The sequence below is a fragment of the Pituophis catenifer genome, unplaced genomic scaffold, assembly GCF_029215685.1.
Source record: "Pituophis catenifer annectens isolate HBS135680 unplaced genomic scaffold, rPitCat1.0.hap2 SCAF_2, whole genome shotgun sequence".
Classification (NCBI taxonomy): Eukaryota; Metazoa; Chordata; class Lepidosauria; order Squamata; family Colubridae; genus Pituophis; species Pituophis catenifer.
The window spans coordinates 223,584,127-223,608,766 of record NW_027256882.1 but is presented as its reverse complement, the minus strand read 5'-3'; the positions used below and the strand labels follow the sequence as shown (position 1 = coordinate 223,608,766).

The 24,640-nt window shown below is 38.0% G+C and overlaps 1 protein-coding gene across 1 annotated transcript in view; it reads right to left on the bottom strand.

Moving 5' to 3' along the window:
* PTPRD (protein tyrosine phosphatase receptor type D) overlaps window positions 1–24,640 on the bottom strand; it is a 280,660-nt gene that overhangs the window by 8,660 nt on the left and 247,360 nt on the right. The window contains exons 31-34 of the mRNA XM_070935556.1: window positions 10,980–11,265; window positions 10,572–10,750; window positions 9,513–9,639; window positions 4,850–4,975 (exon numbers count right to left, since the gene is read on the bottom strand). Of these exons, the coding sequence (XP_070791657.1) occupies window positions 4,850–4,975; window positions 9,513–9,639; window positions 10,572–10,750; window positions 10,980–11,265 (718 nt within the window). The remainder of the gene's footprint in view (window positions 1–4,849; window positions 4,976–9,512; window positions 9,640–10,571; window positions 10,751–10,979; window positions 11,266–24,640) is intronic.

The following is a 24,640-nucleotide window of genomic DNA, read 5'->3' as shown; positions in this document are numbered from 1 at the left end:
CCACATCCTAAGTTCTGCTGAGAATATTTTCTCAATTTATACATTCTCCATAGGAAGCATGCTTACTACTAATTTGGGAAAGGTGATAGGAAGATGGCTTAGGACCAGGGTACTTACGGGATTGCCTTCTGCCACCAGTACCTCTCACCGGCCAGTACGCTCACATAGAGAGGGGCTCCTCAGGGTGCCGTCGGCCAAACAGTGTCTAATGGCGGCCCACAGGGGGAGAGCCTTCTCTGTGGGGGCACCTGCTATCTGGAATGAGCTCCCCCCCGGAGATACAGAGGATCCCGGATTTACGCACCTTCCGCCGTGCCCTCAAGACCTATTTATTTCAACAGGCCGGCCTGGCCTAACTTCCCTTTTAATTGTAACTTTTAAAATTGGTTTTAAAACATAAGGGGTGTTTTAAATTGTTTTGAGCCAAATTATTTAATGGGTTTTTATATTATCTTTTAAATGTTGTAGTTTGTGTGTTTTATCTTTCTGGCTGTTCATCGCCCTGAGTCCTTTGGGAGTAGGGCGGTATATAAATCTAATAAAATGAAATGGAATGGAATGAATGAATGAAAATGAAGATAAATAAGTCTGCAGGACTTGATTTCTTGATAGAATAGAATAGAAGAACAGAGTTGGAAGGGACCATGGAGGTCTTCTAGTCCAACCCCCTGCTCAGGCAGGAAACCCTATATCATTTCAGACAAATGGTTGTCCAATCTCTTCTTAAAAACTTCCAGTGTTGGAGAATTCAATAATATGATGTCAGAAGGTATATACAAAAGGTACATAAATGTCATGACATCGGGATCTGCCTTACTGAGCCAGTGTGGTTCAGCCAGGTTGGCTTCAGTGTCGGGGGCATGCAATGTCCATTGATTGTATCCTGCTTTGTAGGGCATGCCGAGGTCCAAAAATGGATGGGACACTGTCTGTTTTGGGAAGGAGTTTTAGGAATTTTATAGGAATTAAAAAGGGTCTCAAAAATGCTTTTTTTCCCCTCCAAAAGGCAACTGGACTGTTTTTTCCTTGAGGAAGAATAACAAAAGGTTTCATTTTTCAGCCAAGAACCTCCATCAGTTGTGATGAAGGGTGGGGGGGGGAGGGATAGAGGATAGCAGTGGTGGGTTTTTACCGGTTCGCCCCGGTTCGGGTGACCTGGTGGTGGCAGCAGCGGGAGGTTCCGCCCACAGGCCCAGATATCATCACGGATGCTCTGCGCTCTGTGCAAGTGCTGTGCGGGCATGCTCACAGTTCCAAACCGGTAGCGAAAGTAAGTGGAATCCATTACTGGAAGATAGGTACTGACAATTGAGACTGGATAATGGGAGATGGAAGGATAGGTTATGACTGGATGGGGGCTGGGGGAAGAAGGGGATGGAAGGATTGTATTCTTGCAATTGACTGCAAGAAATACAATCCTTCCTTCCCACCACCACCACCTGCCTTTTGAAAAAAAAATCACTTTTCAGGCAATTGACCTGGATGACTGAGCATCTCCACAGAGTAAAATGGGTATTTTCATTGGCTGCAAGGCTTCATTCATTAAAGCCTCCAAACTAATGCCTTAAAATGTATCCCAGATGTGGTCCCCATTCTGTACGGCTATTACAAATGGGAGGCTGAAGGCCATATGTGAGCCCCAAATTGCACTTTTTCCACTCCTTATTAAAGCTTTCTATATCAGTGGTGGGTTTCAATTTTTTTTTACTACTGGTTCTGTGGGCGTGGCTTAGTGGGCGTGACATGGCTTGGTGGGCGTGGCTTGGCGGGCTTGGCAGGGGAAGGTTACTGCAAAATCTCCATTTCCTCCCGATCAGCTGGGACTTGGGAGGCAGAGAATAGATGGGGGCAGGGCCAGTCAGAATTTTTACTACCGGTTCTCCGAACTACTCAAAATTTCTGCTACCAGTTCTCCAGAACTGGTCAGAACGTGCTGAAACCCACCTTTGATCTATATGATCATACTCTAAAAGCCAGCAAACCTGTTTTATCAACGATTACTTTCCTTTGTAGTGATCCCGTAAATATTAGCTCAATGGGCAATATAGTAATAATATTTTGTATTCATTCAATATCTTTCAGGTGATCAGAATGATTTTCATGTATAATTTCAGTAACAAATATTTGACTTCAAGAGTGTATTTCACTGCAAACCTCCATTGCAGCTGCCACTACAAAATACGTAATCACCACTTTCAAAAGCTTGTAATGGGATGTCTGTCCAAAAGATTGATTTCATTTTATTTTCAGGGCAATTAGGACTACAACCTTTAAAAAAAAAAAAAAAAAAAAAGCTAATTTAAACACATTGAATGTGCATTTATTTTAATGAAAGAATGAAGTAGATGCTAGGTTTCAATGTTAAGAAAAGAAATCCAACCTTGATTAAACTCATTGGGGCCTTATTCTACATAACCATCTATGTGAAAATCTCTCGACCTATGTGAAAATCACTGAAATGAACAGGCATCAAATGCTTGGTTTTGGCTAAGGGACTTTTGCCAACCAAAACTCTATTCTCTAAGCTTGAAATGGTGGCTGCCTCCTCTTTAGGTCAACATTAACAATAATAGTAATAGGGGGTGTTTTTTTTTTTTTTTGGCAAAGAAACTGAAATTTGAGGATGTCCTTGCAAGTAGAATACTCTGCTAAGTTTCTCTAATCATTATCATTGCTACAGGGCTTCCATAGATAGAGATAGAGAAAGGTAAGGATTTATCCTGCCATCAAGTGTGAAGTATTATATACAAATCACAGCTTGAAAATGGCTAGAGCAGGGTCTATAAAAAGGTTTATATACAGTTAATCTTATATCAGGATGAACCTTTGACTTAGCCTTTCAAGATAAGAAACATAAAATGAAAATTAGCCAGTTGGGGTCATGGCATTGTAGCTCTTCTCTGCAGATAGATTAAAAAGCTGAGGAATAAGCTATGCCAAGAATCAAATTATAATGTGCAAAGCATGTCAAGCTTCCCTTAAGAATGCTATTTGCTCTGCAGATTTTAAATCACACCACATTAACCTTCAGGCTTACATGACCTAAGGGCTGTTGCTGAACAGTAACATCTTTGTGGTCTTGGATAAAAATTCCTAAAAAAAAAGTATTGAAAAATAAGCCCCACGGAGGGAAGCGGTGGAAAGGACGAATAGTAACTAGATCTTTTAATCAGTCAATTTCTTTCCAGACCTAAACATTACATATTTTTTCACACTGTTGCGCTGATCAAATACTATGAATGAGAATCATTCATTTTCCTAAAATACTTCAGTGTTTTGGAAATTGCTGAACTGCCTCGAGCTGAATATTGACTGTTTTAAAACAGTAACTGTATGGTTTGAGATTAGAAAGCCCAATGTTATGGTGCTACCAGTCCTTTCTTTACACAAAATAGTGGCAGTGCTGGATCATTTTTATTGCATCCCAGGGCATTTGGCTTCTAAAATATAGCACTAGTCTAATTTATTTTCCTCATCCGAGACGTGCTTTAGTCCACTTCTGTCCACTTCTACTTATTCATCTATGTGTCTAACACAAGTTGAGAAATTCTTCCATACGTATTGGGATCGGATTGAAAAAAAATATGCTGAAAAAGATGAAAGACCTAGAGGCTAAAATGGTTCAACTCCTGGGGGGGCACTTTCCTTAAAGAATCAGCATCCTGATTTACAGCTCTGGGATGCTCTTGGACTCATCACTGTCTGCTGAACTACAGATAATGGCTATGATCTGGCTTCTCTCTGGTTGTAAATCATCTGCAACTATCTGGAGTATGTGTACAATAGGCTCTGTAGTTTCCTCCAAAACGCATTTCTGAAACCGCTCTGCATTGGATTGACTTCCAGGAGGAATTGAAACTACAGCTGGAATCAACTGAATCATATAGATTAGGGGTGTCAAACTCGTGTTGTCATGGCAGCATCACGTGACATATCGGGACTTTCCCCCCCTTCGCTAAACCGGGTGTGGGCGTGACGCATCCGGCCTGCAGGCCGCGAGTTTGATAGCCCTGATGTAGATGCAGATGAGTCTCAAGAACTTTAAATATTTAACTCCACATAGGCTGTAATAAGTTTTAACTGTCCAAAGTGCGAAAGGACTTGGGACCAGGTTATTGAGAGGATAACTTTCATTCAGTTCATACTGCCAGTAAATTAAAATTGATCTCAGCAGTCATTCTCAAATATCTAATGTTAAAACTGTCCAGGCTGACATGCATAGAAAATGGTGGCTATCAGTAGAGAGCCTAAAACCATGGAATTGGCTTTCCTATTGATTTTTGCTTCATCTGTGGATCATTGTCTTCTCCCTAGTATCGCTTTTGATCAACATCAGACTTAAATTATATACAACAGAACAGTTTCTCATTCTTTTGCTCTTTTTACTAATGTCACTGTTATAACTTACTTCTATGTGGACGTTGCTTTAAAAATACTTTCTCAAAGCAAGATGAAATGAATGCATTTTCTTGACAGCATCTTGTTAGCTTTTATGAGATGAACAAAAGATGATGTCCCATATTCTCCCCACCCACCCCCCAACTCCCTTCTGTTTCCAAGGCTGGCATAATTCTTCCCCTGTCCCAGAATGAACTAGCCAAACTGGGGAATGTCTCTTGCTTTCTGTTTAGATATGAGGCTGCAGTTCTAATGATATATGACTAGCTTACTGACCATGTGTGTTGCGGATCCAAAAATATTTCCATTCCTATGGGGATAATGATTATCACTGATCAGAGACTGGGACACAAAATTAGATTGCTAGATATGTTAGAAAATACTGCTAGTAAAAGGCAAAACAAACACGCATAACAATAAAATGTAGGACATTCATAGTATGTTGTCTTACCCGGGCATCTGTGACCTTGAATTCTCTTAGGATATATTGTGGCATATTATACTCTGCCATAGGATCAACCACAAAATATTGATATCTGGCTGAGCGCTCTGCAGGCCAATACTGGTGGCATTTTTCCTACAAAAGCAAAAACTTTCAGTTCTTTGTTTAATTTACAGTTCTGTCCAATTCTGTTTTCCAAGGAGGCATACTTATTGTTATATTCAGAATATTCCTGTTCTGAGGAAAAGATTAAGCTTTAGGTCAGTTATAAGATCTGAAGACTTGTTATATCAAAGTTTTGTGCTTCTTCTCGTTTCCTGAATAGATTTTTTCTGGAAAGACACAAAGTTTTTCCCTAACTCTCCAAAAGTTTAAACAGCATTCTCAAGATTACATTTATTTAAGAGATTAAGAAACCTCATTGTTTATTAGCACTTTTTCAAGCACTCCTGTCCTTCCTTTCCTTTTAATGGACTTTCTGTTTTTCAGTTCAGGTGAAAATATTCCAATAAAATGTGTTCATCTTCTTGACAAGTAATTTTTTATTCATGCAATGATTATTTCAAATGCTGCAATCAAATGAACAATGTGCAGGAATGATCAAGTAAATTAAATCCATTATTTTACTAACTCTTAGGTTTGGGTTACAAAAATGAACAAGGTATCTTTGAATCAATCTGTATATAAACCCTAGGACTTCTTGCAAAGTGAATCTATTGACATATTATCAGCAGTCCATCTGTCAAATGCTATTAATTTCAGTGTTAAATATATTTCCTAGGAATTCTATCATTTGAAATTAATTCCTGATTTTCAAAATTCATCTGGACTGACTGGGATAATGTTCAAGAAATAATCTGGAAAGTTCTCTTAAAATATGTTCACATCAAGCATCTGGAAACAATACAGATTTTAGAAGTACTACTAGATACACCAGAAAACCTACTGAAAACACTATTTGTATACAAATTGGCTTTATTATTTGAAGATCTAATGATGATTTTTTTTTATTTTAATTTGATTTATATGCCGCCCTTCTCCGAAGACTCAGGGCGGCTTACAATGTGCTCAGCAATAGCCTTCATCCTTTTGTATATTTATACAAAGTCAGCTTATTGCCCCCACAATCTGGGTCCTCAATTTACCTACCTTAGAAAGGATGGAAGGCTGAGTCAACCTTGAGCCTGGTGAGATTCGAACCCTGCAGTAATTGCAGGCAGTTGGTCTTAAGCAGCTTAATAACAGGGTGCCTTAAACCCTTGTACTACCAAGGCTCTTGATTAGATTAATGATTGTTGTTGCTGCTGTTATTATTCCTTCTTAACACCTATTTGAAGATGCTGATTCTCAAAATCTTGATGATTTTATATATAACTGGTAACCGAACCAAACCAAACCAAACCAAACCAAACCAAACCAAACCAAACCAAACCAAACCAAACCAAACCAAACCAAACCAAACCAAACCAAACCAAACCAAATCAATAGCTTAAGTCAGCATCTTTATTGATTTCTACTTATACTGTAAGAATCATGCCAGATTGCTTGCTTTCCTCTGGGAACAAGCTGATAAGATTTCATGGATCTGGTGGAGGGATGGAGAGGTCAGGCTTATGCCTCAATCTAGCTATGCAAGCATTCAAGGCTAATTCCTCACTTGAACCCTCCTTTTAGCCTAGCTGACAATTTCCCAACCATCTCCCACTATGGTATTTCAAAAGATAGCAATTCTATCTAATGAAGACCAGAATAAGCAAATAATAGTTCAGAACAAGAGTTTGGGACAAAATGTAATAGTGAATTAAGAATTCCATAATACGTTTGTTATAGGAAAGCAAAATGTTTGGCTGAAGGTTACACAGTTACAAAACAATTCTTTCTGGAAATACCTACATAGAGCAAACAAAGCTTAGAACTGCCTTTTGATGATGAATCTGAGCACTGTTGCTAACTCATATGGGAGGGCTGGACATTCAGATTCAATGGTTTCAAAGAGACACAGGCTGCAAAGGGAAGAAGGCGATGAAAAATAGATGCAGCTGAATCACACCTATTTGAGGTTAGGATTTTGTTTCTCTTGGTTTGGAGTGAGGTTTGTAATTTTTAGAACTCAATTAAGCCTAGGCAGCCCACCCCTCTTACATTCTTCAACACTGTTATCAAATTCTGCTGATGCTACATGCTAAATTCTATTTTGCAACTCAAATATGCCAGTTTATATATATAGTAATTGTTTTGTAATTGTAATTGTAATCTCTTGCTATTTCCATTCTATACAAAAAATTGATCTAGAGTCATTATTGATAAAGTATTTGGATAAGGCAAACATTTGGTAACTTATATAACATGTATAACCTGTTTAAATGTTACAAGAACAGCTCTTTTTTCTGCCATAAAGGTCAGAGAATTACAGTTCTTGTAAATGAAGCAATGCACACATCCCATATTGATTTAAATATTGAAAAAATAATAATTTCGTGTTTAATTTAATTTTTACCACAATCAACCACTTTTCAAACTTACAACTTACTCAGAAAATCTTTTGTACAAGAATTGCTGTAGAAATTCTTAGTCAGACCTCTGAAACAGCACTCAAAAACCTTTGAATCAAACATTAGGATTTAGGCTCTCAAGCAGCTGCTCAGGAAGTGAATGTCTTAGCATTTCCTTGGCACCCATTAGATCCCCTGCCTGTCTCCTTAAAGAAGGCAAGAAACTAACATACTGCAAAGCACATTAGTTTAATTTCTTAAGAGTTTGGGGGTCTAAACTAGATTCTATATGCTTTCCTGGAAAATAATGTGACCTTACTTAGATTTAAAAAAAAATGATCATCTGCCCAACAACAACAACAACAAAGCAGCTCTAGACAGACATGTGCTACAAACAGCTATTGTAAGAAAAGTCAGTCCTATGCAGCATATACAGTCCTATGTTATGTCCCTATTATGACAAGCAGACTTTGTAAGCTTGTCAACTTGGGGCAATTGTAAGGTGGATCAAACACCACACAATAAAAAGGTCAGGACTTTGCTTGCAGTACAGTGACTACCACATTGGCTAATTTTATTCTCCTAGTGATACCCCATTGCCAACAGCCTTTTTTCTCACCATTCTATGTTAATTTTACAACTCCAAGGAAGGTTGGAAAGCTCTATGCTAGTTCTTGTTAAGGGCTAGCTGGCTAGTTTGTCTCTTATCAAGCTATAACTCAAAAACAAAACACTACTGATTATCTTAAGACTGTGTGGCTGAATGTGCCTTTCATCAAAACTACTTTCTGCATAAGAAGTGATCTATCCTTTTATCCTGACATGCTAATTTTCTGTGTATAGTAACATTCAGTAAAGTGAACCTTAATTGGTTCACAAAGTGCAGTCATGACCCTACTTTTGCATCCACAACTGCTGTTTGTGAGAGTGAAGCTTCTTTTGTGAATTAAAACAGTACATCCATTTAAAACAGTACATTCCTGTAGCTGCATTGCAGAAGAAGTGCAAGCTATTTTGAAATTTATCAAACATAAATGATGACAATTCTGTGAATGATACAGACAGTGTGTGTGTGTGTGTGTGTGTGTGTGTGTGTGTGTGGTGAGAGAGAGAGAGAGAGAGAGAGAGAGAGAGAGAGAGAGAGAGAGAGAGAGAGAGAGAGAGAGAGAGAGAGAGAGAGAGAGAGAGAGAGAGAGAGAGAGAGAGAGAGAGAGAGAGAGAGAGTGCAGAGACAATGTTGGATTCATTTGCAGGTGGAATTAGGCAGCCACTGTGCTTATATATATATATGTATGTTTCAGGGGTGAAATCCAGCAGGTTCTGACAGGTTCTGGAGAACTGGTAGTGGAAATTTTGAGCAGTTCGGAGAACCGGTAGCAGAAATTTTGAATAGTTTGGAGAACCGGTAGCAGAAATTTTGAGTAGTTTGGAGAACCGGCAAATACCACCTCTGGCTGGCCCCAGAGTGGGGTGGGAATGGAGATTTTGCAATATCCTTTCCCCATTAGTGGGGAGGGAATGGGGATTTTGTAGTATTCTTCCTATGGAGTGTATTGGGAATGGAGATTTTGCAGTATCCTTCTCCTGCCACGCCCACCAAGCTATACCCACAGAACCAGTAGTAAAAAAAAAATTGGATTTCACCAATGGTGTGTATGTATGTACGTACGTACATACATACACACTCACTCACACAAACACACACACATACACACAGAGTGGCTGCCAAATTCTACCTGTAAACAAATCCAACATTGTCTCTGCTCAGGTGCAAAAGGGGTTAACAGTTTGCTTTTCATTTTGCTTAGTGATAATTAGCAGTAGAAATAGCATTTAGACTTATATACCACTCCATAATGCTTTACAGCTCTCTCTAAGCAGTTCACAAAATCAGCATATTGCCCCCAATAATCTAGGTCCTCATTTTATCGACCTCAGAAAGAAGGCTGGAAGGCTGAGTCAACCTTGAGCTGGTCAGAATTGAACTCTTGGCAGTCGGCAGAATTAGCCTGACAATACTGCATTCTAACCATTACGCCACCACGCTTCTTCTAATTACCAACTACATTAATACAAATAGATCCAAATAGAAGTAGCTGGGAGAATTGCTTGTTCTTCCTATATTAACGTAATTTCTGACATTCTTTTTCTAGAATGTAAAAAAATACATAAAAACTTACTCTGCCCATTTCTCGTAGCTTAGTAAGCATGACTACAATGGTTGAATTGTGCTCCCAAAGCATTCTCCAGAAATCTTCTGTTGTTTCTGCCAAAGGTCCCTGTGTAGCTACATAGGCTTTTTGCTGCCTAAATGTAAAATGCAAAAAAATAATATTTATCAATCAAAAGACAGCAGGCTCTCTTGCTGCATATAAACATTCTACTGAAACATCATTCTAACAAACATATGGCTGTAAATTATTAACGGTAAGAATATTAAAACATATTAAATGTTATTTAATCCAACCATAGAGCTATTTTATTTTAGGAAGTTTGTCTAGGAAATTGTTCTCTTAATATTGTGATTTATGCCTTTATCTTATTTAAAATTTAATGCAACTCTAATAGCTCAATTTTGTGTGTCACAAAAAAGCACTTAGGAAACACTTAGTGGTACAGTTCCATTTTTACACTGAAGGCTGACTGTCACACACTCTATTGAGCCAATGACTTATAGCTCCAAAGCAATTCTTTGTTAACTCTTTCAGTGATTCAAGAACTATAGCAAAAGTTCTGAAGTCAAATCACAAAGATGAAAATGGAACAGGCTAATTTATATTTTTAAGATGGCTAAGACAAAGGGGGACAGTGGTTTTCTGCGACAGGCCTTTATTACAAACAACATTTGATCCTTATACTCAATAGTTACATAATATCTTAGGTGACCCTCTAATGAATTTATCCTCAAGTCATTTGCTTTCTGTTTTACAGGAGAAATTCTGGAATTGGGATCTGAGTTAAATGAAACTTCTGTAGATTGTTATTTAAATTTATAATTACAGGTAAATCCATATGTTATGCTATGACTCTGAGAAAGAGACATGAGCTAGCAAAACAAACAATAGCAATGTGGTTAGCGATTAGGGGAAAGTTAGGGGCAGGAACTGTAGTGCTGGACTGATTACCATAAGAATCTGAAAAGAGCTAAAATGACACTTGGCATAATGGCAAATTATATTTATGACCACTACAACATATGTAACTAGTACTTTTTTACATCACAAAAACTGGTTCAGTACCTGTATCCATCGATAAAACTGGCATTGATATAATCAGAGCCTTCTACTCCTCTGATAGGTTGCAAACATATCCTTGTGGATTCATATGGCATAATATTAACAAGGCGGTTTTTAAATTTATTACATGGAAGATTGGCACTGATAAATCTTGAAGTATGAGCTTTAGAGCTGGCTAGCCGCTGCAAGAGACAAAGAAGACTTTGGGATTGCTTTTGATAATAATAAAAAAATGGGGCACCATTTTTTTTAATAAACACATATTAGAATAGCCTCTGTATGGCATTCCACCAGATACAAATCAGATCTTCTGGTTAAATCTATAAAAGCAGCTGCATTAATCCTAGAACAGTTTGCTGTTGATTTTCCCTAATGCAGAATGTATCATGAAAAAATGTGGAGACAAAATACCTTAAATTCCAATTCCATTCCTGTGACATTCTCTCCTGTTTCTATCTGTGTCAGCTTCTGAATATATGCATACAGGTTTCTGGCTGGCACTTCGGTATTTCCACAAGTCACTGCTTCAAGCAGTGCATCATGGATAAAGATGTATTGGTCCTCTGTTTGAACCATGTAATTTCTCTGGGCTCTCATTAGAGTTACATGGCCATAAATATCTACAGTCTTTTCATGTTTTATTCTCTCTAGCATGGCATCTATTACAATGAAACAGCCGGTCCTGCCAACTCCAGCGCTGGAATAAAAAGAAAGAAAGAAAGAAAGAAGCCAACTCAGAAAAGGCACATAAAGACTGAGAATATTTCAATTCATGGTATATCTTGTCATATTGTCATGACAACCATCAACAGAACCAGCAACACCAGCAAGGCAGTTCAGGAGCAGAAGCTGGAATTTAAGATTCTGGTTCCAGATTACTTCAGAAATCTGGAAAAGAGTTTCTCATGATAAGATGCTTGTTCTTCCCTGACCTGATCAGGCATTTGCATGAAGGCCTGGAATTGTGCACACAATTGTGATATTGTCCCTGAATTCTATCTGGGGAAAAAAAAACGTATCCAGGATTCTTGACTGTACTTCCCATGATCATGAACCCCAATAAAGTCCTCATTGAAATGCAACTAGTACAGGTAGTCCTTGTTTAGCCGCTGCCTCATTTAGCAACCATTTACAGTTACAACAGGGATGAATAATGAACTTTTTTAAATTTTTAAATTTTTAAATTTAAATTTTGATTTATATGCCGCCCTTCTCCGGAGACTCAGGGCGGCTTACAAGGCGTTAAGCAATAGCCTTCATACTTTTGTATATTTTATACAAAGTCAGCTTATTGCCCCCACAAACCGGGTCCTCATTTTACCTATCTTAGAAAGGATGGAAGGCTGAGTCAGTCTTGAGCCTGGTGAGAACTGAACTCGCAGTAATTGCAGGCAGCTGGAAGCTAAATGCTAAATACTACCTTTAACAGTAGCATTAATCTGCTGCGCCACTCAGGCTCCTGCGCCACTCAGGCACTTTATATGACCAATGCTTGCCTTTATGACTTTTGCAAGTTGATAAAGCAAAGCTAAAGTAAGAATAGAAGCACAGTTGTGATTGCTCTTAGGAACTGCTTTGCTTAACGAATGAATTGCCAGTTTCAATTGTGGTAATTAAATGAGGACTACCTCTACTCTCTTCCCAATACTATGTCGGAGTTTGGAGACAGGAGGAGTGGTGGGGAGGCTGCTAGGCAGATGGTCCAGACCAGGGATGGAGCAATTGTCTGTAAACACAGACCAGCTCCATCCTGAAATCAATTCCTTTTTCTCATATCTTTAGGCACATGCCCTGAACAGAACACAAGATTTTAATATTCATTTGAATTATCAGATGAATGAAATTGTAATACAATCTCATCACAGGGAAGCAGTTGCCATGCCAATTTTTCCTGGTTAAAACCAGGAAGTAACGACGACCAGGTGGGTGGGTGGAGCCTTGCACTGCCATCGCTACCAGTTCTCCGAACCACCCGCCGCCATCGCTACTGGTTCGACCGAACCGGTCCGAACCGGTAGCATTTCATCCCTGGTTGTAAGTATGAAAAACGGCCATAAGTCATTCTTTTCCGTGATGTTGTCACTTCGAGCAGTCACTAAATGAACTAAATGAATATAGTATAGATTCTTTTATATAGATGAAGTTGGATATAGCAGTTAAAGGAGACTGTGAGACCTTAAGCATGGAAGCCAGATGGATGACTTCACCCATCTGGCCAGTCACTCACTCTCTCTCTCAGTCCAAACTCACAGGTTATCAATGTGGAGAAAATAGGAGGAAGGTGTATTATGTATGTTTGCTGCATTGTGTTGCTTAAAGTAATGAAGGTAGGATAAAAAAAAATGTTAAATATAAATATAAATATCCATGACTCATTTCTAGAAGCTAGAAATCCAACACAATCAATTTCAATTAATTACTTATTATTGAAGTCATTCCAAACTATAAAAAATGTTCTAAGTGCTTAGATTTCATCAGAAGTGGCATCAAACAATAATTACTCAATTAAATGTGTGGATTAATTAGCCATCTTTCTCTTTTTGTGTGGATTCAAATAAAATTTCTAAGCACAGAAACCCCTTTTCAGTTAGCTTTCATTCATCTAGCTTCTTAAGTTATTTATTTTCCATCTACCAGCTCTGACAGGGTATGCATGATTTAAAGGAACAAACTGAAGGATTTGTTCTCTGTAATATAGAAAAGGGAAGTTCATCTTTAGGAACAGAGATTCTTGCATGATAATAATGACAAAACAGTCAATTCTCCTCCTTCTTCCCATTTCTATAGCAGGCAACCAAAAAGCTAACAGGAGCAGGACAGCTGATAAGAAATCTCTTTGTTATCTCGCTTTTTTCTTGTCCTGCTTGCCAAGTATTAAAGAGAAAGATTTAAACAAAAATCTTCAAAAGCAATAAGAAAAAATCCAAAGCAACTAAGTTTCTGGCATTTATGTTTGAAAACTTTGGAAGAAAATAATCCATGGCCAATCTTTTTAAAAGATACGGATTACACTGTTAAGGGTATTTAACAACTGCTATATTTTCCATGGAAAACAACCACAATTTCTTCCAATTTGGATTATTTATACTAATGCAGTCAGGAACCAAGTAACAACATTTAGAAAAATAATTCTCTCTGTAGCGGCCCATTTTTTTCTTGTTCATTTATAACTAGGAGTTATTTATATGGATTTTTAAAAAAAGAAATAGAAGTAGTAGCTTGTGAAACTATGCAATTTGTTAAGTTAACTTTTGTTGGAGACATTTTGCATTTCTCAGAATTCTTCATTGTCTAATTAAAAGTTCTATGAATCACAAAAATTTTCATTCTGTCCCTTATAATGCACATTTTATCACTTTTGGAAATAGCTCAGGATTACGGCAATGCATGTTGCTGCTGACTTCTATTCCTTTTTATTCAAACAAAAGGAACTTTACAATATGGTATTTTGGTCATTAATTTTACTTTATGTAATGCTTCCCTTAATTTACTTCACTGACACAAAATTGTTTCCAAACTTCAACAGTGAGGGGGGAAAATCCTTCAATTTATGTTAGGAATAGAAATTGCGAAGTTTGTACCAAAAAAACCCTATGCAAACCATTAAACAAGTATGCCTACTAGGACATAGTTATTGCTTCAATATTATCACTCATCCAGTTCCAACATTTGTTTTCAATATCTGCAAACACATCTGAGCCTGTCCTATGAGCTGAAATATGTTTAATATCCCATGATGAAATAGAACAACAGTATGCAGAAAAAGAACATTAAGAGACATTTGGGGGCCATTCCATATTGAAGCCATTGTGAGAATGTGCTTGGAGATGGACTTTTCTGATTAATTTGTTGTCGTTATAATGCCGACCCTTCTCTGATACTTCAGTGATCTGGCAAGGGAAGTCATTGTAATTACTAGATTTCACAGACCATTTATCTGGAAGAGCAAAGATATTAAAATATGGGCCAAAACCATTTAGAACATTTTTGACATATATCAAGGGATAATTTGATTGAATATTGCAGTTTTGAATACACTGACTCTGGCATTTATGAGGTGTAAGTACATAAAGCAACTGTGACAAAAAATAAAAGAGAAAGAAACTGATAAAAAGGTATTGGATTTATGAAAATGTTTATAGGACTAATTAAACGGTACTGCCAAAACAGTTCAGCGCAACAGAGATTATTGCGATTTTAAAATGTGAAAAAACAAAGCAAAACAAAGCAAAACAAAGCAAAACAAATATGCAGCCAAGCAAATGGAGGGTATATTCAAATGGAGATCCTGAATTAGCTCTTCTTTTTAGGGCTAGTTAGCGGTATTAACTAGCATACTTTTTCAGTTTAAGATAACAAGAGGATCACTATGAAAGCAACCTGGCTGTGAAATGCATTGAACTGATAGAATCATAGGGCTGGAAGAGTCCTGAAGGCAGGAGTCCTTATATGATCCTGAATACATCTTTTCTTGAAAGCCTCCAGCAATGGAGCCTACACAACTGTTCCATTAATTGTTCTCCTTGTCAGGAAAGTCCTCCTTATTTTCTGGTTGGATCTCCCTCTGACAAGCTTCCAACATTGTGTCTTCTTTGTTTCTTAAAGAGTTCTTGTACTATTCTTTGGGAAGGGCACACAATTGTTAAACTGTCTGTCTCATATTCAAGAGACAGTACGCATTGCTTGTGCAACTTCCATCAATGAAATGACCGTACTGGGGGAATACCCAGGTATCTCTCCAGCCTTACCTAGACCAGATCTGTACCTGCTTAGCTAACAAACTATAAACACTGAAAGAATAAAGACAGGAGAGTTAATCCATAGAGAAGAATCAATGTCATACCACTCACCAACCACCATAGACTGATTCCACCTTTTCTCTGATAGACAGTAGGGGTGCTATTCAACAGATTCTGGAGAACCGGTAGCAGAAATTTTGAGTAGTTCGGAGAACCGGCAAATACCACCTCTGGCTGGCCCGAGTGGGGGTGGGAATGGAGATCTTGCAGTATCCTTCCCCTGGAGTGGGCTGGGAATGGAGATTTTGCAGTATCCTTCCCCTGCCATGCCCAACAAGCCACACCACGCCCACCAAGCCACGCCCACAGAACCGGTAGTAAAAAAATTTGAATTCCACCACTGGTAGACAGGCACAAGCAATTAAGACATTTGTGACACTAGCAGTTGGCTAGGAGCATTTTTTTTTTTTTTTACTGCAATGTATTAGGAGCAAAATCTTTTTTAAAAAAGGTTTTGCATGGATTTTCATTTACCTGAATGAAATCAATGGATTTATGTTCGCTTGTGTCTGCTATGGAACAACTTTAGATCTGTTTTATGTTGTACACACTGATGTGCTATTCAATAGAAAGGTAATGAATGTTTGTAAATAAATCTGTAATACTTTCAATAACAAACAAAGGGATAAGCTCGCCATAGTTTGCTTCTACTGGTGTGTCTTTATTACAAATATTTGTATGGATTTTGCTATTATAAAATCAGAGCACAATATAATTTTTAATATAATTATTCTTCCAATAAGTGAAATAAAAGCATTATTCCTTTCATGATATTGATGAAAAAGAAAGGGTTCAAGTGAAAGCAATGGAGTGTGAAACTGAATATCCTCTGACAAAAAGCTAAAGAAACCGTACTCTTAATAGAGAAAAGGCCAAAATAGAATGAACTGAGATGAAATGATGAGTTGTTTCTTGTTTATTTTATGCTACACTAAATGTAGCATAACTACAACTAAATAATACGACGAATAAGTTGCACTGCTGTCATTATAGCAGTACAAAATACATATTAAATGACAGAATATTTCTACACTATAAATTAAATTGGATAAAGCAGCAGCAGAAGCATTATTCATATTAGAACAAATTATTATTATTAAATTTATTTGCCATCCATCTTGTGGTTCCAGGTGACTCTGAGAGGTACCAGTTAGGGTTGACCATGTGCTTTAATTACTGCTTTTCATAATATCTTCAGAAAGGAATGCTAATACTTGCACTCTAATTGTATACTAAACATTCAGAGGAAATAATTGTACCTACTACCAAATGTAAGCACCTACACAGCAGGTTCCATCACTGCCATGTATACTTACAAGACTTTCAGCAGAGCTCTCCCCAGCTCATAATATTCACATACAGTTGACTTAGATTACCCTTATTATTGCTTTTTTTCTCGGGGGTTCCAAGTCTTTAAGGGAATAAGGTCTAATTGATTGATGGAGCAACACTTCTATGTATTTGATCTGATTTTAAGGATGCCTGACCAATGTTACATTTTGAAAGTTTCTCAATTGATCTAATCAACATAATCTATGAGAATAACATAAATTATTTAATATTATACTATAACATAGTGAAGAATACTTTATTGCTAGAGGAGCTAATCCATTACTATGGAGTAAATATACTGACAATACCCACTATTATATCTCTGCTCTTGGTGAATTAAGCAGTACTACCAGCATCCTATCCCAGTGTCTGAAGGGTGAGCATCTGAATTGGGAACAATTTTCAAATAAACCCAGATAAACCCTGGCAAGATTGAGTGACTCTGGGATTTGTGGCCTGCCGGTTCTAGGCCTACACTATCTTTGGGGATGGATAGGATTGCACTGTCCCAGATAAACCCAGTGTGTAATCTGGGGATCCTCTCAGACTCACAACTCTTGCTCTTTGACTGCCACCTGTTGTGGCTAGGAAGGATTTTGCATAGCTGATGTTGCCCCCATTCCTAGATCAGAGGACTCTGCTCACAGCCACTCATGGTCACTCATAGTCAACTCCTGACTGGATTACTCTAATGCACTCTATATAGGGAGTTACCCTTGAAACTTTAGCTGATAAAAAATGTGACAACACGGGCACTTATATGTGTTTCTAGAACTACATGGGTTATACCTCTGAGCTGATTGGTTTCCAGTTTGCTTCCAAGGCCAATTTCTGTAGAATTGGCCTGTTTTTGACTTTTCAAGTCTTTCATGGCATAAAACCAGATTATTTGAAGACTATCTCATCTGATTATAATTGCCTGTCCTGTCAGATCTGGCATGTTGCAGGTCCTATCTGTCTGGGAACTACACTTGGCAGTTCCTAATTACAGGCAGTGCTGCTGTGAAAAATGGTGGTGGTGCCCACTTTATGCGACATTTTCAACACCTCAAAGGTTATCTCCATCCCTCCTTATTCTCTGGAAGACCTTCAAGACCTAGCTAGGTTATCAGGCCTGGGGATCTCAGGGGACTATTGAGATCTTGAGGGTGCCCCAATTAATATCTAATGTTCTATATGCCTTGTTATTTTTTATCTTTTTAATGATTGCTTCTTAATATGTTTATTGGTTTATATTCTTGTTGTACACCGCCCAGCCACTTTTTGTGAAATGGGTGGCCAAAAAAGTCTGATATATACATGTAAATAATTAAATTAAACAAGCAGCATGAGCCACAGCAGCTACTCTTTTAGAAAGATGGCATGTGTGTTTGTGTGAATAGAAGGGCATTTCTCTTAGGTTTTAAGCTGGAAAAATGGGTTAAATTGAAAGGCTTTGTAAAATGGTCTATCTATGTGTGTGAGAGAGTGAGAAATCTTGTTTTCATGAGTTGTCATTTTAAAAATTTTCCTTATAGTTTGGAATGTGGAACACTGGAAAAGTCACTGGCTTAATGTGCAAGAAACAAAATAATCCTGTTTTCATGATAACATTTAACAAAATCATAAATAAAATGGTTATAAAATCACTTAAGAAAGCTGTATCTTATGGAGAAGATGGTAATTTTCATGCATTCTAAACTTCAGTTCTAATCTACAAAGGAATTGAGCAGCACAGAGGCACAATCTTCTCTAAGTAATTGATTATCATTAGTAGCTATTTACAGATTTAAAAGAGAGTAAAAAGGAAAGGTATTGTTCAGGTTTAGAAGCAAAAGACTTTGCATAGCTAATTAGAACATAGTGAAATTAGAAACTAAGAATCAAAATACCTGAATAAGACAATACTAAATAATTAGTCCTTTATAATGTTATTTTACTTGCTTACATGCATGTGATCAAACTGAACAATGATCCTTTAAACTACACTTTTGCATTTATTAAGATGACTTTTTATTCTTATGCATGCACAACAGGAGTTTATAGTAGATCTGAATTATTTTTTTAGAAATTATAGGTAGCAGCGGGGATGAAAAATCTTTGTGATGGACTGACATATACAGGTAGTGCTCAGGTCCCATCACAATTCAGACATTGTCCAAAGTTATGATGGTGCTGAACGAGAGAACACACAACTGGTACTCAGAATTCACAGCCATTGCCATGTCCCTGGGGTCATGTGATTGTGATCCAGCTACTCAGCTTACAATTATGATATTGTACTGAGCCACAGTCATGTTTTCCAACTTTCCTTGCCAGCTTTCCACAGGCAAAATAAATAGAGAAGCCAATGAAAAGTCAGAAGCTGTAGGCCCTTGGCTTAACGATTTACAGTCTTCGCTTAATGGCAACTGGGAATGTAGAACTGCCATCACTAAGTGACACAATCTTGTATTTTGCTTTATGACTATGTCCCTTAATGACAGCAATTCTGGTCCCAATTGCTGTTGTAAGTTGAGGATTCTCACCGAAAGGCAAGACAAGAAACAACAGTTGGAAACTAAGCAAAGAGATAAGCAACCTAGAATTAAAGAGAAATGTTCCAGCAGTGAGAGTACCGTATTTTTTGGAGTATAAGATGCACCGGAGTATAAGACGCAGCTTAGTTTTTTGGGGGAAAAATAGGGGGAAAAAATCTGCCTACCAGGTATTTATCTGGCTAGCGTCCTTAGTCTGGTCAGCTTCGGCACATTAGTTTGCTGGTTTTTATCCCATTTAGGGATAAAAAACAGCTTCTAAAGCACAACTGATCTTTGGAGAGAGAAGCAATGAGAAAAGCAGGCAAACCACAGAGATCGCTTCACTCGCTAGTGCCTCATTAGGGCTGAAAAAAAACTTCACAGCTGAGAGTTGGAGGGAGCAGGCAAAGCACAGAAGATTGCTTCACTCACTAGCGCCTCGTTAGGGCTTTCTGATTTCTTGAAATACCTTTAGTGGCAAAAACCATGAAACAACAGAACCACACTAAATATATATGTGAATGCACTCTGTATACTTTTTTTATATATCCTAAGTATACTTCATGTTCTAAGAACTACATGCATGCATATGAACAAATAAGAAAGCTGGGATCAGTGGACAAGACAAAGTTGGTAGCTACATTTATGAACCCTTGCAAAGGGATGTAGATCTGGCCTTGGTAATGAATATGGAATGAACGAATAACTAGCTAAAGGGAAAATTTCAGAAAAGATTACTCACACCTAAGAAATAAGAAAGAACCCTGGCTTAATTTTGTTAGGTATAAATTCTCCCAGGCTTTCAAAATTGTGTACTCTATAACAGTAAAGAGCATTCCTGGAATGTAGTAGTCACTTGTTGACTACTCTCTCACCAGAGAGGTATTGTATCTTATCTTCTAGACCTGGAATATGATAATAGATCCTCAAGATACTTAGCTGTTTTCAGAACAAGTTAACAAGGGATCATCACAGCATCAACAACAGGTGGATAGGCAAATAGCAAACCTTCCCATGAAACAGCTAGGTTCATGGGATAAGGTTTACCTGAACTGGGAGTGAGTCCACAATTAGCTCCACACCTAGTTTTCTTGGAGGTCTACCAGAGAAGACTTATTGGGAAGGAGAAATGATCAATTCCACTCTAAAGCATGACAGGCTGAGAATTTTTTAAGATTTTAAATCTGAGCAAGATTTCATTTATTCTTAATTCCTGAAAGAAAGGGCAACAACTTGACCATATCACTTACTGAAGGCAATGATGTATTGCTGGGTTATAATAAAGATTTTTAAAGTTGCTTTTGATGATTGGACTGGAGACAAACAGCAAATCAGGAAGCTTATAAGGTGACAAATGTAAATCATCAAATTAGTAAATGCATAGCGGATTGCTATGTCCAGTTTATAATTTTTTTAAAAAAAAATAACCAAATATATTCAAAACAACCTAATCAAAAGAAAAGCACAAAACAATATTCACAAAAGCTCACATTTTGGGGTCTGCTAACACCCTGGCCTGGGAGAAAAGGTTTTAACAACCTCTTGGAATGCTAAAAGTGTTGGGCCCTCTATATATCAAGGGAAGGTTGTTTCATAGGAAAAGTATTACAGAAGGCACACCTTCCTCAGTCCCATAAGATTAATAGAGGGGATCTGAAGTATGCCTACCGTGTCCGATGGAATGGGCAAAATTTTTGGGAAATAATTGGTTCCTCGTGTAATCTGGCCCTGCTGCCAGCTCCAACACTCTTTGTGGCAGTTTTTCAAGGTGACCTTCATTATCCACTCTGCTGCTGTTCTGTTCTTCCTGTCACTTTGGACTTTGATCCAAAATAACTCACAGGACAAACTGCCCCAACTGCAATTCAACTAAACCCCAACAACCTCCACAAATTATCTTGTACTCTTCTAGCACCATGGAGGCCAAGATAAGCTACAGCAGTATATTAAGCTTCAGCAATATATTTAAAAAATCCAGTTGTGTGGCAGAGATATGCACTGGAATAATCTTATCCTAAATAACCAATTTTGGGAAGGACTTACAATGAACTGAAGGATGAATAAGTAAGACAAGTCACACCACAGAATTTGAAATAACTGTTTAGCATTGTGTGTAAATGGATGGGTGATTAGGGGAGTTGAGACATGGAGAAAATAATTGGGAGAAGAAGCTTTATAGATTTTCTTTGCCCCTACCCATATCCTATGACTTCCTCAGGGTCCAATATTATGGAAACTAAGCAAATAAAATAAAGAGATCCTTGTTGGCAGTAGAGAAAGAAAGAAGAATATTTGGGCTCTTTCTATAAATAACTTCTAGAACACTTAGCCATGGCTTGACTTTGGTGAAACTTCAGATTCCCTTTCCAGGATGTGGGCCCATAGACAATTAGGGATGACCAACAATGGCAAGTGCATTTTATTATCCCTCCTACCTTGTGCATCCCTCAAACATAGAAACAGAACACAGACTCTGATGTAACAGTTAGTTTCATAGATGAAATTACACTATACCAGTTTGAATTGCCCACACACTTATTAGAGAAAACTCTGCTAGCTGAGACAACTGACAGGCAATCACTTCAAGTCAGTCCTATTTGTGACTCTTCTGCACTTGAAAATAAATGATCTTGTTACTCAAAAATAACAGCTTTTTTGAATGTCCCAGGCATAAACTGGTTATAGCTGTCTGGGGGGAACAAGGGACAATTTCTTTCCCCTCTCAATAGCACCATTTGAAGGCATCCCACTCCTTTCCTTTTCTAATTGTTGCCTGAACCTCGTCTCTTGCTAGGAAAGTATACAGATTTTGCTGATGTTTTGGGAGAAGAAGAAACACCTGCTCATTGGACAGTGCCTGTATCATCAATTTAAAACCCAGTGTCCAGATCCCAGATAAAAGGCAACATCAGGGGTCTTTTTATAGTGTGGTGACCAAAACTGGGTGCAGTACTCTAGGTGTGGTCTTAGTGAAACTTTATAGAGTGGTGTTAGTACCTCATTTGATCTTGATTGTATCCCTCTGTTAATTGCATTGGCTTTTTAAGCTGCACACTGCCACTGCACACTGCTGGCTCATATTTAGCTGATTGTCCACTAAGACTCCAAGATCCCTTTCACAGTTACTGCTATTAAGCCTGGTTTCCCCCAGTTTATATGTGTGCTTTTGGTTTTTCTTACCTAAGTGTAAGACTTTACTTTTCTCTACACTGAATTTCATTTCGTTAGATAGGGTCCAGTGTTTAAATCTGTCAAGATCCATCTGGATCTAGAGCCTATCAGACAGAATCAATCAATCAATCAATCAATCAATCAATCAATCAATCAATCAATTTAACATATATGCTGCTCATCTTTCCTGTAGGCAACTCTAGGCTGTTACAACCAATAAAAGCAACAAGATATAACATTAAAACAATAAATATTAACAATAAAACTGACTTAAGAATTAACAAGGAAGGCAAGGAAGGGAGGAAGATGGACTTATCTCATTTTCAGTATGACAGGCCCATATCGGGGTCCCAGACCAATTGGCATAGCCAGGCACAGCCAAGAATGCCCCGCTCCTCTTAAAGGAAGAGTTAGATGTTATCAAGGTTGCCTATAAACATGTGTTGGCAAGAGGGTGCCAAGAATGCAGTGGGAGGTTTGGTGTTATTGTCCACTATATTCTTTTCCACAGTTTGTTGGAAACCCCAATGGGCTGCTGTCTGTAATTGCTGCTTCAGAGAAGATAATCCAATTTCACTGGTCACTGCTTGTTCAAGAGAAACTGCTCTGTCCCTTGTAATATGCCTTTTCATACCCAACTGATTTTGGTGGATGGGAAACAGCAATATGAGGTGGAATTATTCGAGATTTTAGATGCAGCAGGAGATATTTAAATCTTATTCCCTGGAAGGGCTATTCTAAATCAAAAGGTTGTGGGAGGGGCAAAGGATGTCCACATGAGATAACCTGCCTGTGTTTGTGAGTGCATGGCTTGAGACAGAACACACTATATATATATATATATTCTGATATCCTTTGTGTCTGTGGCTATTTGAGAATTCACTGAGTTACAGCTGGGAAATCTCATGGATACCCTTGTCCAGATCTCAGCTACTAGGATTATAAAAATATTTTCACATTTCCTGCAGATGGCTAGATTCTTTTCTTTGCTCATAATTCTAATTCAGATTCCATTATAGACAGCTGTTGGCTCTGATAGAAAATAATTGCTCTTTTACTAGACTCAGCTGTGAGCAGTCAGGCTTCCTTTTCCTTATAGAGTATATATAAACATAGGGAGGAATAAAATTAACTAAATACATGTGAATAAAGTGATTCATTGAGAATGCCGATCAAATAATGAACCAAACCACAGTGCAGGTCAATGGAAATTACAGGTCTCATAGGACATGATAAATGTCTGGAAATGAAGATCATTGATACAGTTATGTTAAAGAGGGGTGTTTCTGTTAGGTTAAGAATAGTCAGGGTTGGAATTTAACACAGTATTTACTAAGCTCACTAAATTTATATTGATTCACAGAAAAATAATGAGGAGAAAATTATGCTTAGAAGGAAACTCCTCTTCAAGCCAGAGTCCTCTACCTTTTCCATTCCATTTTCCAGAAATCAGAAAGTATATGTATCACATGCAAACAGCAAAGTCTTCAGGCGTCAGAAAAAAGTATACAAAGTAGGAAGATGGAGAGGCACAAGAACATGTTATTGGATGCTCTGTGTCAGTGCAGTTGGAAACAATGACATCTACCCATGGTTGGCTGAATGGACTACTGTTTCTCAAGGGTTTGTGAATCCTTCCCAATGTGGGTTCCTGATTAGGTAGGGAACCCAAGTCCACAGAGATTGTAAGTGTGTTCAGCCAAGCATGATTACATTCCAAATTCAGACCTTCCTTCTTGATAGAAAGAAGCTTGGGTATTGGGACTAGAGCATGCTGGTTGGATGGGCAATTCTTGGAATAGAAGTCCACATATCTTAAAGTAGTTGAGATTGAGAAATGCTTGCCCTAGCCTAGACAGTCTTTTTGAAATGCAAGGCAGCTTCAAAATGCATTAGGAAGGATAATCATGACTTCCTTTGTCTGGGAACATAAAGCCCCTTTCTTCAAGTACTATACTGTTGGCCAAGCAACCAATCAGTCACACATTGAGCAATACAACATAATTGCTGGAGACATAGAGCACAACAAAAAGAAAGATGAGAGGAAATCAAAGATCTGTAAAAACAAATCCAGGAAGGGAATTCTTCTATGGATGCAGATGTGTAGGCACTTTATGGAAAAGGGAAGAGGACAGGATAAAGGTCCTTCGTTGAATTGATCATTCAGACTCCTAATGCGCTCAGAAAGGGGTTTGCAGCTTGGAGGGACAAAAATGGGAAAACTGTTTTAACTCTGATAGTTTTCAAAGGTATACAGGATTATTAGAACGAC